The sequence below is a fragment of the Pyrgilauda ruficollis genome, unplaced genomic scaffold, assembly GCF_017590135.1.
Source record: "Pyrgilauda ruficollis isolate IOZ18807 unplaced genomic scaffold, ASM1759013v1 scaffold29, whole genome shotgun sequence".
NCBI lineage: Eukaryota > Metazoa > Chordata > Aves > Passeriformes > Passeridae > Pyrgilauda > Pyrgilauda ruficollis.
The window spans coordinates 10,432,568-10,450,689 of NW_024524266.1; the positions used below are offsets into that span (position 1 = coordinate 10,432,568).

General features: G+C 38.5%; 1 protein-coding gene across 6 annotated transcripts in view; it reads right to left on the bottom strand.

Annotated features, from left to right (window-relative positions):
* Positions 1–18,122, bottom strand: part of SH3KBP1 (SH3 domain containing kinase binding protein 1) — a 221,733-nt gene that overhangs the window by 33,132 nt on the left and 170,479 nt on the right. For all 6 annotated transcript variants that reach the window (XM_041472286.1, XM_041472283.1, XM_041472285.1 and 3 more), the window contains 2 exons: positions 15,868–15,962; positions 1,646–1,747 (listed from right to left, as the gene is read on the bottom strand). In XM_041472286.1, coding sequence (XP_041328220.1) covers positions 1,646–1,747; positions 15,868–15,962 — 197 coding nt within the window. The remainder of the gene's footprint in view (positions 1–1,645; positions 1,748–15,867; positions 15,963–18,122) is intronic.

The window sequence follows — 18,122 nt, forward strand, 5'->3', positions numbered from 1 at the left end:
GACTCAGGTAGTGAGCTCAAGGGAAAATCCTGTAATGGAGACCACCTGAGAGGTGGAGATTGAGACTAGGCAGTGAATAGAAAAAGCCTGGAACGAATAGGCAGGTGTGGAAAAGAGTCAGGCTTGGAAAATTGGGAACTGGACAAGGAGATGGGAAGAGATCCCAAGCTTTTGTGGAACAGACAGAAGAACTACTGCAACAAATACTTTGAGACCATGGGATGGAATCCAAAGTTTCTGGATCACATCAGAAAATACCTGACAAAATCACTGGTAAAGTATTTATCTCCTTTCCTTTTAGCACTGATTCAAGCAAAGACAGATGGTCTATAGTCCTACCAGTTACTTACTCAAGTGGCCAGATCTGTGGCATTTCAAAAATTAATAAAATTTTATTCTCTACAGTTAGAGCAGACCTAGCTGTAATTTCCAAGTGTCTGAATATCTAATTTACTTTACAAGTTATATTCAATTGTACTGTAAAAATCACTTTAAAGATACATGATTTTTAAGTTCAAAAAGACTGAATAATTACACCACAAAAAAAAAAAAAAAAAAAATTGGATAACAGTAAGGATTTTTTTCTTCTATAATAGGCTCACTATGTTTTCAGGTTTTTGATTTCTGCCTCTTCTAGAAATCACCTTCTTTCATTTTTAGGCCTAAAGCCAGGATATGCACTTTGCTGTGGAATTGCCTTTTCATCTCCCACAGTTTTTGCTGCTCTTCTCCTTTCCTTTTCAATAATTATCATGTTAGCCTCTGTGAGTTGTGCAATAGTTGCTTTATTAAGCTTTCCAAGTTATTTAATTTTTGCCTTCGGCATCCAATTTTATTGCCAAAGAGTGAAACTGGGCGTCAGTAAGTTTCGGTTTTGTCACAGAAGGCTTACACTGTCACTGTGAAATATTCATCAAAAGCCTGATTGCAAGCTTGTAATATCCCACTGATGACTCAAAAAGTTCCTAAAAATGGAATGGTCTTTTGGGGGAAGTAATCCATTACTTTATTCCAGGAAACCACAAGATTTCTAAATATTGTCTGGCAAATAACAATGCCATCTTTTTTCAAATAAATAGGAGCTGCATAGGTTTTGTACCTTCTTTTTTAGTAATTCTGAGAGGTGAAGAAATGTACCTCTGATAAATTTACCTCTGAGATACCAAAAGCTTATTATTTTTCAAATTTCACAGTTAAAATCTCACCCTTTTTGTCCTGTAACAATGCTCGACTGCTGTCCATCAGCATGCAGGTGATACTCTAGCTTTTCATATTCCACCACAAAAACAATGGAGAAGATTAAAGAATTCTGGATATCATTGCAACACATGACTCAGTCCTGGGACTTCTAGTTCTTCTGTCTCTCAGACTTGTAGGACAGAGGACAGAGGGTTTTCAGATCAGCATAGTGGAGGTTTGGTGACTGGATGGGCAAATCAAACCCTTCAAGAAAACTCCCTAATATGACTGAGTGCCACACATTCCTTTTATGGATGCTTTCTAACCCAGATTTTTTTTCCTTTATGTTTTTATGTTATTAGATGAGAAGTAAAATTTTTCAAAATCACATATCTGAAAGAGGATTTCTTTCAGCTCTACTTTAATTCTGAATTTTCAAGTGAAAATGAAAGAATATATTGCTTACCTCTTTTTCAAAATCTGAAGGGAGTAGCTTGACGAAGTTATCTGGAAAGACACCTCGTCTGCCATTGAGTTCTCCTTCCCACCAACCCACATCAATGCAATCCTACAAAACAGTAAAATAAAATGAAAACCACAGTGTGCTGGTGCAATGAACAGATTTTTGAGCTGAAGTACTCCCTTGCATAATGTCTTGCCTGTTTGCTAGAATATGACAATTTGCTGGAGTGCAAGGTTAACAGGGTAATCTATCAGACAAAAACTTCAATAACCACCCTGCATTCCATTATCACATGGAGCAGCTAGGAAAGAACAATGAACATGCTGTAAGAGCTCAAGACCTTGTCTGTGTCTAAAGCAAAATGCTTGTTCACCATTTGATCTATTAAACAAGTCAGCATTTTGATCATGCATGACCCTCTGTCTCTCTGACTTCATTCTGCAGAAAGACAATAACTTCATTAAGCATTATACATCAGGAGATAAAAAAGCTCTCTTATTTCCCATACTTTCAAAAAAAGCTTGACACACTGGAATTATTAAATTCCATCTCACTCCAATTAATAAGGAATAATGCACCTGATTAATATCTGGCATCACCTTCTTTTTCTGCAGCATTTCTGAGCAATGCAACGCAGAGTGTATAGCAAAACAATGTACAGATAAATAGGTGAATAAGTAACATCAGTGTGTATAAATGATAAAAAATGTAAGTTATTTTTGTTATGAATAATAACAGTAACAGAAGCCACAACATTTTAGAGAAAGTTGAAATGCTTCCCTAAGTCCTCAGTGCTCCATATTCACTTTTTTGTGTCTGTGTGTTTGCTACATAGAACACTTCCTGTTGAGATTTTCCACATTCTTTTTTCCTGAAAGCTCAAGCTGAAACAGCTCAGCTGTTTTCCAAAACACAATTACAGGAAAGTTACCCATTGTCTCCTCAGTCTTGAAACCACTTCAGCCAACTTTTGCAGTTGGCTCAGCATCAGGCTGACCAATCTTTCCTGATTTCCATAAAATCTTTTATTTCAGCTGCTAAATGGATGGCAGAACAGTGCAGGTTAACTTAGTGAGGTGTACTTAATACCAAGTCTTAAAAATATTGTTCACAATGACTGTGCTTGTTGGTATTTTTCTGTAAGTTACAGTAGACAAACACTGGATGATATTTGAGAGAAACCAGACTAGCATTAAAGATCATTGCTTTGGGGGTGGTTCTTGTTCTTTTTTTGTTCTAAACTCTTTATTTAGCTTATTTAGTCCTCCTGGTCTTCTGAGTATGTGCTAACTAAACACAGCAGCTAAAGAGCCTGGTTTCTTACATCATGTCTGTTTTGGTGCATTTGGCTCTTTCTCCCTCCCTTCTCAGTATTTTTTCTGATGTAATGCAGGCACAAAACAATCCTTTCATTCTTTTTTTTTTATAATCTTTTCTCATGCCTAATCTTTGCTTTTCTGTATTCTCCCTTCTCTTTAGCAGGGTGGTCTCCACCAGGGAGAACATTTTCTAGGCATTCCCACAATTATTTAGGAGGTATTTCTGTAAGACCTTTGTTAGTGACCAGGGCTGACTCTCAACCAGCTGATGTTTCCAAAACATCTGCTGAGTACCTACAGGGCTGTCAAGGACTCCATGGAGGCCAGCCATGCACGGCATGGGCAGGCTCCATGCAGGATTCTCCTCTTGCTGCAGAGCCAGCACCCCTCATTCCTGGTGTGAAGGTGCTCTCCCACTTGCCTCTATCCACTTGCACAGCCTAATAATCAGGGCACTCCACTGTTCTGTCACACAGTGTGTTTTATAATGCCCTCCACCCCCTACGCCGCTAAGCTGAAATTGCCTAAACATTTATGACCCAATTCAGATTTTGAAAAATATTAAGAATAATTCAAGCATCCAGAGACAAAAAGCTTGTGCTTCAACTGATTACACAGCTTAGCACTAGCTAATAATCCTGACTGAACAGCACAAGATATCACATATATACTTTTTAGGTTAGATTTTTTATGCTCTTAGGGAACACAAATATCACTCCTACTTCTTCACTAACACATGAATTTTTTTCCTCAATTCTTTTTTTTAAAGCTCATTTGTTTTCATGAAGCTGCTGTTTGTGTCACACATTCATAAATCCCAAACAGCTGCAGGTTTGCTTTTTTTCCCTCTCCAGCTTGTCACTCAGGCTTATGCAGCCAATCACCCCAGTGGATTTTCATACAGTAAGTACATCTCTTTAGGCAGTTTCTCATTAATTTTCTCATTTACTTCACTTGCAAGAGGAGGCTCATGGGTCACTGGCAGAAGGTAGGTCTTAATTGTGGGACAGAGCAGCACACAAGCACACCTGAGTTACAGCTGCACAGGCTGGCACAATTACTGATAAAGGGCAGAGCTATGAAGCACAATCAAAGCAGCATGATGAAAACAATGTGTCTGCTTGTGAACAATGAGCAAAAACCACTCCAATTCTTCCAGATTGCCATCAACCATGCAATCTTAACCATATTGTCTTTTTAAACATATCTTGTCTTCATGTGTTCAAGTACAGCAAAATGGCTTTAATTTCAAAATGCAAATTTTACAGAAAAGCTGTCAAGCAATCCAGTATCAAGACTGACAAATATTTATTAATAACCCAAAATTTATTAACAAACCAAATAGATCTCTGCTTCATCTCCATGTTATCCTGTCAGACTCATATAACAACTTAAACAAAAATCAGATGATGCAATATCCCCAAAGTCCTATGAAGAAAATGTAACCCAAGTACTAGAAATTAATTTTGGTTTCTTTTAAGAAAAAAGCCCTCAAAAAATACTTATGATACTGAAGGAGTAAAACATGGCAAAAAAAGATAATCCAGCTACTGAAATTCATCCAGTTAAGTGGCAGCTGCATCAACATTTAGGTACTGTAAAAATCAGCTCTTACCAAAGCTTAATTTGGAGACTATACCCACGTTCTCATTGCAGTGACAGTGCAATCAAAGACCTCAGAGAAATGCACTGCTCACATTGCCAAGCCTACTTTGATTGTTCAAGCAGAGGCAGTTTCATAAAACAGAGAAATTAAAAATCTTTAGGGACACATTGGTAATTTCTCATTAAAATACAAATCTTAGTTTTACCCTCATTTCTAGTGAAGTAAAATCATAACACAGTTTAGGATGAAATGACCTCTAATATTACTGAATCCATTTTTTATCCCAGCACTGCCGAGTCCACCTCTAAACCATGGCCCTGAGTGCCACATCTACATGTCTTCTAAATACCTCTGGGGATGGAGACTCAACCACTTCCCTGGGCAGCCTGTTCCAGCGCTTGACATCTCCTTTGGTAACAAAATTTTTCCTCACATCTAATCTAAAACTCCTCTGGCACAGCTCAAGGCCTATCACCTGTAACTTGGGACAGCCTCACACTGACTGTACCAGGGCACCTGGGCAGCTGGGACAGTCACAGAGGAGATGATCCTCCTGTGCTGGGCAGGAGCTGGCTGCCATTGCCCCTGTCCCTTCAGTCCCTTCAGCCAGGCAGAGTGAGGATAGGGAATCCTCCATGCCAAACATCCTGTCTGCCCATCAGGCCTGCCCCAGGGAAGGCAGGGTGTCATTCCAGCTGTCACATCCATTCAGCATCCATTCTAATTCCAACCTCAGCGGCTCCCAAGTAAAGCAGAAAAAACTGAATACACTGGCTTTACTAACAACATTGATTTTGTGTTAAATATTTGGGCAAAAATTTGACAAAACATAGCGAAGGGGAAGACTAAGTGTTGAGGAAATTTTGAAATGTTTAAACTTTTATAAGAGATAGATATTACACAAAATATAAGTTACTAAAATGCCAGCCTGGGCTGAAACATTTACATAAGTTAGAGGAAAAGGTAAATCTGGGAAAAATGGAAAGTACTAGAAAATCAGAATATAGCTACCTTTTGTCAAAATGTTGCCAAGAATTATAAGAGTATACACAAGTGAACTAAAAACACCAGTCCTTTTCTTGATGTGAAGAATAAGAAGAACTATTCTTTATGGAATTAGAAGTGAGACATGCAAGCTGTGAATAAAACTGGAAGAGAGAATTATCTGGAGAAAACAGACTTTTTTTCATGAAGGGAGCATCAAAAATGAAACAAAATACAAACCCAAACCAGTGATAAAACAAAAAAGGTAAAAACACAGTTCTACTCTGAAACTTACGTCTGTGGTGACTAAAAGAGTAGGGACAGAGGAGATGGGGAAGAGAGATACATGAGTAGAGAGACCAGCCAAAAGCCATGGGGAGACATTTGGCAAAGAAAGTTTCCATTCAGAGCACCAGATTTATCATACTGTTACTGAATGGAAGTGAAATACAGTGAGATACATAAGAAGGGCTGACAACATAAAATCAAGGCTTTTAGCAACTGCAGTGGTCCTGCAGCCACTCTCATACTGAAGGAAAGTCATAAAATGGCAGTCATGCTTTCCCCTCTTCTGGGTGAAAGAATAATGACATTGCTTGGTCTCTTATGCACACAGTATCCTACATTAAAAGGTTTCTTAGCAGCAGAACTACTGCTCTGTATCACAGCAAACATTGGGCTGTTCCTTCCCTTGGTGCTCTCAATTCAACAGGAAAAAAGCAGAAGATGGTGGAGATTGAAGAAAAAGCCCAGCATAAAGCACCTCATGCTCTGCAGTCTGACAAATCGTCCACTCTCTGCTCAGAAGCAGCTGCACCCAGACAAACACCACTGACACCACACTGGCCCATGGCATCTCCCCATTGCAGGAGCCCAGCTGCCACCAGCCAAGAACACAAACTTCCCTTTGGTCAAACACCATCGCTGGTTTTCTCTGATGGTAAAAAAAGGGGACAATGGAGGTGGATAAGGCAGAGCTGTCAGTCCCTTTTAGTACCTGATACCACATTCAAGACCATGAAATTAAAAGACTCAAGTTCATGCCTGGCACGTGACGTGTCTCTCACGCCAAGCTGTGTCCCAGCTACAAGCTTGGTGGTGATAACCCCACTGCCAAACATGACTGAACTCTCCCTGCTGGAAATGCTTACAGCTTCACAGCCTTTCCTTCTGCTCCAAGGAGGCAGGAGTTTCACACACCCCACAGACAGAGGAGTTTTTATTTCATGTAAAGTTCTCTCTCTTAAAAAAACAGACTTGGTTATTAGAGATGGGTTTTATTTCTAGCCCACACTGCTATTTGCACTCTAGGCCTGAGCCAGATAAAAGGAACATGAAGGAAACCAACATTTTTTGCTGAAAATGCAAGGCAACATGTCTGGTTGTGAATATATTTATAATAAAACTCTAGTATTTGGATTTTTTTCATTATTTTACCAGGAATCAATAAAGCATGCAAGATTACTATAATTTAAATGTCAGACATGTTCCAGTGTATGTTTTCTTCGAAGTACTAAGCACTATTCTACCCTTTTTCTTTTTACTCTTTTTTTTCTTGAAGCCACTTACAGGAGAGTTACTGTATGCTATGAGACTGTTCTCAACCACTTAAATAAAACCCTGTAGCTACTTGGCTCTATGTATACATTATAATGTGTGCAGAAGCCCATTGGATTTGTATCTCAATCATCACTGCAACCAGCTGCAAGTGCATCAAGATTGCTCTCTCCAGCATTAACAGCCGTCTGATACTGGGAATCTCCCAACAGCTGAGCAATTTCTGCAGCTTTAACAAAACACAAAGAAGCCTGAGAGGAAGCAGGCTTCCACTGCTGCAGCTGTGCTTCCCACTTTAGGGGCAAAGATGTTTCCTGCCTTTTCATCCAAAGCAGCCAGGCCTTCAAGGCAGCATCCACTCCCCTCCTCTCTTGCTACCTTTGGAAGGACTGACAATTTCAGGGAGTGCCATGGCCCAAGTTCATCTCTCCACTCCCTAACCTACCTTCCAAGCTGCCCCTAGTGAAGAGGAAAGCTTTTGTCAGTATAAGTAAATGAGAGATTTTTTCTATTCCCCAAGGTCACAAAATGAGTAATAAGCTATGTAATTATCTTCTCTCCTGTCCATGAGTTGAACTGCAGCTGTGTAAACTCTTGAAGAAATACATCTGAAAAAGGCCAATCTTCTCATCTGTAAATAGGACTTCTGTTTTTCTGAGGGAGCTGATTACTGCATAGTCTGGTCCTCTGAACATGATGGTTACTTTGCAGTACTACTAAAATATGAAGCTATAGTTTAGACATCAACCCACAACTGCTTGATTTTTCAGCTCTTTGATTAAAAATTTGTGATACAGAACCATTCCATCACAGAGATTTCATCATCACAGCTAAGACAGAAAGCAACACTAAGAACAAGAAAAAGCAGGCCCCCAGAAAAGTACATATGAAGCTGATACTGTAGTATCTGTACTGAGATATACCATAATGGTGCAGGGTTTAAGAAAGTATTACTTTTCTGGAAATCTCCACTAGAAGACATAGTTCCTTAAATAATAACAATAACAATAATAATATCCCAGCAGTTGGCATTTACATTCATTAAATCTCTGCTTTCTAGTGCTGGCTGTTCCACTCTACCTGGACTAATCAGAGGCTTAAAAGCTTAAGTGCTTAGCTCAAACATTTGTGTTTCAGTAATATTTCTAAAGATATCAATGAAAAGTAAGCTGCACCTGGGTTCCTGAATAAACATTGTCAGGTTTTCTCTCTGCCCCACTGCTAATCACAGCAGCCTTAATGCCCCACTGCTAATCACAGCAGCCAAGAAATGCTGCAAGATATGACTAAGTGTTACAAAATTATTTATAAACATTTAAAATCCTTGGCCAAGGACAAGGTTCAAGCAATAGACTTTACTCAGAGTCTATTTTCCATAATTTACTGAATATATAACATAATTTCAGGAAATGAACATTTATTTACATGATCATCAGTGCTCCTGCAAGTTTTATATAACTGCTTTATATCACTCATTTGAGAAGCATTCATGCTTCTGTGTAATGACACAAGTTTTACCCCAGGCACTTGCTGCACACATTGGAAGTATGTGGGATTCACATTCTCTGAACCTGGGAGAAGCAGAGAAAAGAATGATCAAAACAATTCTTATCTCATTTGCTGTGCCTGTGTTGTGCCAAAGTAGAATGCAATGTGGAGAATTTTTACCCAAAGAGGATGTTTTGTTTCCTTGGCCTATCAGGACCAAGCGTGTGTGTGTGTGTGCGTTGGGACTGTCGGCTGACAGTCACGAGATGAGTGCAGTGGAGTGCTTGGCAGATTCAGTTTAGATGTAGTGTAATACAGTGTAATGTAGAATAGAATAACAAAGTATAATAAAGAAATTAATTAGCCTTCTGATAAGATGGAGTCAGATGCATCCTTTCTCCCCCTTGTCGGGGTTGCTTTGATTTCTGACAGAATGATGTCAAACAGGGCTCGTTTTGCAGGACCTACCCCAGCTGCCATCCCTCATGGCATCACGGCTTGAAACCCAGAAAAGATCCAAACCTTCTGATTCCTGTTAGTCAAAACCTACAGAGAAAAGTTTCAGATCAGGAAAAAGCGACCCTACTGCTACACCAAGCTCTCAGCAAGCTGCTGGGACGGTCCCACTCCTCCATCAGCTGTCCCTGCTCACACCCCTGTGTGTGCTGTGCTTGCCAGATGAAGGTGAAAGGGCAGGAGAAGCATCCCTTTCAGCAGCCACCAACCATCCATCATGCAAAACTGCACCCTCAGCAGGCATAGTGTGCAAAATCATTTCTTTTATGGAATCAGCAGTGTGATAAAAGCAGGGTTCCCAATCAGAGGAGGAGGCAGGATGTCCTGGGGGAAAAACTGGTGCCAAGGGAAGTAGTGAAGGGTAGAAGACAAGGAACACAAAAAGCAGATTAGGTACGGCTATTAGGTCTGGCCAATGATGAATAATTCATGGGTATTTCAGGGCCTTTATGGTATTGTTCTTTCTGAAGGAAATACCTATTTATTTCCAGAGGCAAGATGTGCCTTTATTGCTTACATGCCTCTCTTTAAACACAAAACATCATAAAAGCTTTCTTAAAGCTATCATAAAAGCTTTCTTAAAGCTGGGCATTATTAAATGTTTACTTACTTACTTTCTGTATTCCTTTCAGTTTCTGTATGCAAGATTGCTGCAGAAGTTTTGCACAAATGTGCAAAATATCTTGTATTAAAACCCCAAAAAGGGGCATCTGCATTCAGTGTCAACAGAAGTCCATTGTGTTACTCTGACAGAAAGCCATATTTTTATTTTATTAAACCAGATCATACTTTCCCCTGCATAACCTAATTTTTTTGCATAATTATACTAGAAAACTAATTTCTAAAAATGAGCTAAAAGCTTGATTTTAGTTGTCAATCAAGGAAAAAAAATTACCTGACTCTCATGAAATGTGACTATTTTTTTTCCTTTCTATCATAGGAAGAGAGAGACAATCTCAAACTTTATTTTGAAAGCTTAAGCTACCATAATTCTTTCTGCTTGGAAAAATTCTATCTTCTTGCCAATTAGGTGTATTTTTAATGACCTCAAACATTATCACTCTGTTGGGGGTTTTTTAGCCATAGAGGAGAAAATAGTGAAGATTTTATCTTAATAAGGAAGAATTAGTGATACCTACCTATTAGCTCATATTCAAAGAAAAACTTAAGAGTTTTTAATTTCTTCACATATTTCTATAGCCAAGGTTTGTGAAATACGTGTGTGCTGTTTGTACTTAAAGGCGTACAGAAAAATTCAGCAATGAATAAAACCCCACAGAAACAATTTCTGGCAACCCTAGTGACTCCCCAGCCCAGCAAAATGTTCGATTGAGTATCAGCAAGTGTCCTTCTCTATCACACTGTCTGCATCCTGCTCCTTCCCCTGCTCACGGCCCCAACTCACTGGCAAGGTTCTTTAACACAGCTCTGACTAATTTCATCCCTGCAGGAGCCTCCTGCATCCGGCAGAGCAGCTGTTTTCCTTCACAACCCTGCCCAGATGAGTTTGCCTTGCCAATCGCTCAGCTAAAGAAAGTGCTCTGGACAATTACCTCCTGCACCAGGATGAGCATTTAAAGATGTTTTAAGAGAGAAAAGCAGTAGAATTATTTTGGCAAAAGGGCCACGCTCCAGTAACTGCCTATAAATACAGTCAGGGTTAAATTAACTGCCTTGTGGCTACCCTAAGGATTGGGCAGTATTAAAGGCTCTGCAAAAGGCCAGATTCCATGCTTTTCCAGGGACAAACACACAGAGCACCACTGCAGCACTGAGAAAAGGACATGATGAAAGAGACTATCAAGACTGAATCTCATAGAATTGTTTGCTTATACTCTTCTACTCACCTGTGCTTACTTGTCTGCCTTATCACTCGACTGCGCATGCTTCAGGGCAGGAAGTTGCTAAATATACAGCATTTTGAACCACAAAACTTGCAAATCTCACAAAAAATTATTAACAATAACACAAAGCAAATAGGAGCTTTGTAAAAAGTGGTGGCCATTATGCTCATTTTTAAAACTAGGTTTGTGGCTCTTTGCCCCCCAGCACAGAATTAAGCTCTCCAAATTGGGTTGCCATTAAATATCTCATTAAATATCTAGACCAGATAAATAGTCATGTAAATTTTTCTCCAGTAATTATCCTGTTGCATCTTTCACGATATCAATGCAGTAACTTTACCAGTACTATTTGAATAGCATCAGCAAAATCACCTTATAAATTCAGAATTAGCAGAATTGCCACTGATATCTGTGCCATCCACTGATAATAAGGGTTCAGATGAGGATATCTTTCCATTGCTGCCAGCTTTTCAAACTTGCAATTATTTTTGAAGCTAATTTTATTTTTCCAGACCACTTACAGTCCTGGAAACAAAGCAGTCTTTACTGTCTAGAGCTCAGGTAGACTGATGCACTGCAATGAAATCTTTTTTACATCCTTGCAAGTAAAACTGCTTTTGAATGAGTGCACAGCTGCCAGTGTGTGCCTGATGTATTTGCTTTGAAATGATGTAGCTTTTTCTACTGATTCCTCACAAGGGTAATTTTCTGTGTGCCAGTGAAGTCTTCAGAATCCTATGCATTTTGTCATAATTTATCAAAGCTATTAATAAATTTGTAGAAAAGTAGCTTACAATAGCTACTTCTGAGAGGGCTGGAATAAAAAGTCCTGTAGAATTTTCATTATGACAGTTGAAAATGTCACATGAATCTTCAGCTGCTTAGAAGAAACTGCATTTATTTCAAATACAATCTTCAAAATGAATATTTAAGCATGATAAAAGACCTCTTTGCCACTCTCCTTTAGCTGCAGGGTGCAGTGATTACTGGTGTTCTTGCCCATACGCAAATGCTATCAGGGATATTCTGAAGACACAAAAAAACTACCTAAGGAACACAAATGTTTGACAATACAAAAATAATCTACAGTGTCAATCTCATGGCCTCTTACCATTCCTTATTTTAACCTTATGAACATATCTAATAATCAAAATGCACAACCATCACCTTAACTGTACAAGTAATATTACTGTATTTTGCTTTTTATTCTCTTTCTTTCAAAGGTGCATCTTTCTTAGACTCCCTTTTTGCACAGCAAAGGTACCATGTCTTTTTGTTTATTGCCTTGAAGATGAAGTTTTTACCTTCTGTTACAATTCTGACCAATATTTTCAGGGTTTTACGATATTCTGCATGAAAGAATTAAAGGACGACCATTTGCCCGCTTTTATTTCCACTTATTAATAATTAAAACCTTTTCTAGGTATTTACAAGGGTATTTGCTTCACTGAAGAAATGAAGGAAAGAAAAACCCTTTCCAGAAATTTTTGGAATAGATGTATTTGAAGTTTCTGCTTTTCTTCAGTCTTTTAGGTATATTTTAACTAAGATATGTTTGGACTCTATCTCATACTGTATATTTTCCAAATAATTTGCAATTATTTTTCCTTATCAGTTTTGTATAATGCCATCCTTCATCCTATATCTCCACAAATACATACCATTCTGACCTGCAAGTGATCAGCCTCTACTGACTTCCTTCAGCACTTAAATAAACCTTTCCAGCACATTCTCCATCTGATTAGGGTGGTTACTTGTGATTCTGAAAATCTGTTCAAAGTATTCTTTAGTTATTTCAAAGAAACGTCAGATATTCAAATTCTCTTATCACAGAGACCTATTGGGAAGTTCTGACCAGCCTGTGATTCAAGATCTCAATATCCATCAAAACAGTGAAAACTTGAAACAGAGTCTGCTCTTTATATTAGAGAGATATTTTATGATCTTGATTTTATGATCTTGATAAAGGGACTTTTATAACTAATCCAACTGAATAAAAGAGAGAAATCTACTGTATTCTTATCCCTTTTATCTGTGGATACTGTTAAAATGGTGATATTGAATTCTGCTTTTACTGATTCTACACCTTTCCACAAAATTAGGTCTTAGTATTTTAAGATGAATATTAGATTTCCAGCTACCTCACATACCCATGATCACATAGTGTGCACCTGTAGCCAGGCTCTTGTAGGAACTTCCCATTTAGCTCATTTGATCCATCCCCTTTTGTCTTAGCACCTATCAAGTGCTATCTCATCTTCATGCTTTTAAGATTATTGTAATGCATTTTAAATTCTTTTCATGAGATTTCTCTCCCATTCTTCTGTCACTCATTACTTCAGCCACTCCCACACATTCTCACCAACGCTGTTGTTTTCAAATAAAAGCAATTTCAGCATGAGAAAATTATGAGTCTTCAACGCTCCTATGGATCTAATTGTGGAAAAACAGACTAGTCTAGTGACAGACATTTTATGCTGGGAATCTATATCACTTTTTGGTTTTAGTGATTTCAACAAAATACATTATTTTACAATAATGCATCTGTGGTTGTAGGAAGTACTGTGACACCCATCTGTTTCCTTAGAAGCACCAGTCTTCTCTCTTTGAGTCTAGATAACTGGGAAGAATAAATGTTGCCTAATGCTTTCCAGCATAGAAAGCAAATCCTGCAAAACAATTCATTACAAATAAATTAAAAGAAACTCTGTAATCTGATAGCAAAGCAAATCAATGATAATCATTTCTGAAGCATTCCATATGTTTCCCTTTGATGCCTCTTAGTCAGCATGGCTCACTAATGTCACATAAGTGTGGTGATTTGAACTCCAGGTCACCCTCTAGCAGAACCCATTGGTGGGCAGAAAGGTGAGGCTGACTTTGATATTGCTGACTAAAAGAAAGATGACAACAGACATCTGCTTCAGTAGATCTGGACTAAAATAAAGTTATTGTATTATGTGGTAGAGCATAAAGGAGATCTCACTGTTTTCAGAACTCTACAGCAAAAACCCTGACTCCACACAGCCTGAATGTTATTTTTTTAACTGTGTTAAAATGAAGAAATGAAGATGAAGAAACTCCACAAGTCTGACTGCAAAGAGGTCTACAAAGCACAAAAGGGTCTGCAAAGTGACTTCTTGTTAAGCACCATTTCTTCAGTGGCTCAGATCAGTTCTGACACCGCATAAAAAGGCATCCCTAGAGAAACTCCAGGATTTTGTGCATTGAGATCCCCCCTCTCTAGAGACATGGGTTTATGTAAGTGTTTATAGACGTGACATGACACAGAAAAAAAAGAAGAAAAGTAAATAAAATGTCTGCAATGGCTTGATATTACTGGGGAGCAAAAGGACAGGCCTAGAGAATAGGGTATTTACAAACCATTTTCTCTGTGTAGTTTGGAAAACTGATCAATGTGGTCAAATCATTAGCTGAGTTATTATAAAAGACAAATATCCTTCCACTGTGAGGGCAGAGGCAGAGGGAAGAAAATGCAAAAAAGCAAGCTAATGAAATCTCACACAGAAACCTCAGTAATGTAATTGTCTTTTTGTCTATGCTTGCTGATGAACACCCAGCCACCCAGAGACCAGGCATCTTGGGGAATTAAATCATTCTGGTCAGTAAAACATAAAGTGGACAGGAGGAAATCTTAAAAGCCATTTGCATGATCAGAAACACTGTTAAATACTCACATGAGAACATTGTATATCAGGCAAAGCTACACAGCTCTACAAGCTAAACAAAGGTCAATTAGGGCAAGTCATTAAAGGATATTTAATGTACACAATTTATTTTACATTTGCAGTTTCTTTTCCTACCACATGTCTGATTACTTTCCTTTGGTTACATGCATATTGTCCAGGACAAAGAAGATGTCCTCTAGGATTGAAAATAGCTTCATATGTGGCAAGCACAGCCCCAGAAGGACTTCCCCAGATTTTGGGGATTTTTTCACTCAGTGCCAAAATGTTCCATCAAGTAACAATTTCTTATGACACATCAATCATAGAATTAATTATTTTACTTTCATATATGCACAAACAAAAACAGCAGTATTGTGTACATTGTTATGATTCATCTCCCTCATAGAAAATCCACAGCTTTTTCTAGTTCATAGATTTTTTCCTCCACAAATATTTATGTCCAGCAATCAAAAACTTTTAAACAAACTGTGAAGTCTTTAAACAGGATCAGGAAATTAAGTGCACCTAAACTGTAATCTGTTCTTTGTAATGGGCACAGCTCTTCTAAAGGAAAACCAACTGTTTACTCATCATCTCACTCTATGGCTTTTGAAGATTTAGTATAAATCCTGGCATTGATTTTTCATTTCTAATCTTGAATAATTACACAAAATTTTAGTAAAAATACAGATGTAAAACTATTTCTTTTCTGATCTGTCATCTTTCTCTGCTTTACCAGAATGTTAAGGGTGGCTAAATTTTAAATTATTAGTTCAGTAAGTTAATTTAGGCACATTACCTCAATCTAACAAAAAAATCTAATTCACAATTCCTACAAGAAAAATAACTCATTCACCAAAGGGAGGTATTCAAAGCTGTTGCTTTCCTGAATCTTCCAGTTTATTCTCTAAGCCATTACGTTTGTTACAGGGATCAATTTACAATTTATGTTGATCTGCCAGCAGATTCAAATTAAAATTAATTGTATAAATTTGAGTACACATTGCCTGTTCTTTGCTTAACATTCAGTATCAGGGTAAGGCTCTAAAGCACAAAAGGAAGGGAGATGTAGGGCTCTGAAGTCTGTGCAATGTTTCATTGTCAAACTAGCATTGGTATAGCAACAACACTGTAGGCACAAATACTAATTTTATGGCAATTAAATTATGCAAATTTTAAAAACTGCTTATCACTGCTTATAGGAGAATAATATTGCTTTTACCTTACTGATAAGTGTGACAACATCACCTTCCCGGATTGTGAGTTCATCATCGTTCTGTGCTTCATACGGAAATATCACTTTGCAATACTCCTTGTCTGAAAGGAAGAACATTCACTGTGATAAATTATCACTTTATAACAACTGCTTATTCAAGGGTGAATAATCTTCATAAAATATTCCATTAGTGTCTCTTTGTGCTGCCGTATTTCCTTGCCATCTTTCTCTTTGCATTTTAGACCTTCATAAACAACATGAAATATTTAAAGAACTGCACGCTGATAAGCATTCCCACACACGTCATCCAGGGAGTCAGCTCTGTAGCCCCTAGAACCATTATCTCAAATGAAATTGCTCCAGACAGCAACCTGCCACCAACTCTTTCCCTTAGAGTAAGCCTGTATCTGACACTTCCTTCCATAGTTCCACTGGTGTGGCCTCCCACCAGACTGCATAAACTGGAAGCATAAAGGATGCAGTAGGTTGCCATAGCTTATCTATCCCCTTGTGTGCAAAAAAGCAGATATCTATGAATCTATAAAGATGGTACAACAATAAATAAGACATTAATAAATGTTAATCCATTAATAACTAAACCACCTGTACACTCAGTATAAGAGTTTTGAATATTACTCTAAAGTTTCCTTGAACCTTTTTCCTTTACTGTCTATAAATAAGGGCATCATCTCAACTTTCATCTGGAAAATACAGAAGCCAGCACTCCTACTCAGAAATCATAAAAAGCAGTTGTCATGAAAAGCAGTTACTTACATGTTGCTGTGCAACAGATGAGTATGTCAATGTGCCTTACAAATAAAAAGGGAATATGTTTTACAGCTGTTAAACTATGCATAAAAATATGTAATACTCTAAGGCAGCAGGTCTAAAAGGACGAAGTAAACTACTCTACTCTTTGTAACAGGGCATGTGATTTTGTAGAAATGTTCACCTCCCTTTAAATGTCTGCGTTTTGATGACCTCTCTGTCTAGTCAACCTCCATATTCAATGCAGAGAAGTAGTGGCAGGCCACAGAAATACAAATCAATTTGAAATAACAGGACTTATTCTTTTATACTTACTATAAAGAGAACCTGCATTATCACACTTGAGGGTATCTGAGGCTCCTCCAGGGAGTCATTTCAGCTGCCCAGACACTAAGTGCCTTTTCAGACACTTGTGGGTATGGAAGACACATGCGTAGTATGGCTGAACCTATGGAATTGCCAGGTCCCTCTGGCCTGACAGCTGGAAGCAATTCAAAACAAAATACCCTGGAGGTATCTCAAAGAGCTCCAGATGCAGGCTACTGATTTCAGCCCCCAAGCTTTGGTTTTGTGTCTAAATTTAGATTCAGGCATGTGATGTTAGAGACCAACCTGGTCAGTGCACTAAAGTCAATGGAGACCAATGACTAAAATGAGCAAAGCCTTGAGAGCCACTCCTGACTCCAGGAGCAGACACCTACATTGGATTAGCTGAACCATTTGCTCCCTGGACAGCAGGGACAGATGTCTAGTGGGACCACCCCTGAAAAATCCAGACACTAAACTCATGATTATACGCAAACTTAGGGCTCTGACACATAAGCTCCCTCCAAACTTCTAAAGATTAGTAAGAGGAACTTACTACTTCAACTGCAAAGGAACAGCCCAGAAATGTTCATTTGAAAATTTGCTCTCTGTAAGCACCATCAGCCTGAGAAATTAAATAGTACTAGTAGGGAACAGGAAAGCTCTTCATTTCACACACTGTCATTCAGAAACAGCATGAATTTTACGTGTCATTGGTTCAAGCAAACAAGAACTTCTTAGGTTTACAGATTTCTTATTCTGAACACGAATGTTTGAAATGTTTGATTTACCCATGACCATTACAGTTGGTTTTCTGGCCATGCCCTGTATTAGACCTGGCTGAGATGGAGTTAATTTTATTCACAGCAGCCCACATGGTGCTGTATTTTTGATTTGTGATTAAAACTGCCCTGGTAACACACTGCTGTTTTCATTGTTGCCCAGCATTCCTACACAACTTTCTTTTTTTTCCCTTTTCTATCCCTCAAGTAGGCCAGGGTGACCATGAAGCTGGAGGGGACACAGCAGCTGACCCAGGATGAGTAAAGGGATATTCTGTGCCATATGGCCTCCTGCTCAGCAATAAAAATGGGTGGGCTTTGGGGGTGTTTCCATTCCTTGGAGACTGACTGGACATTGAGCCACTGTAGGTGGTGGATGAATTGATCTACTGAATGGTGGTTGCA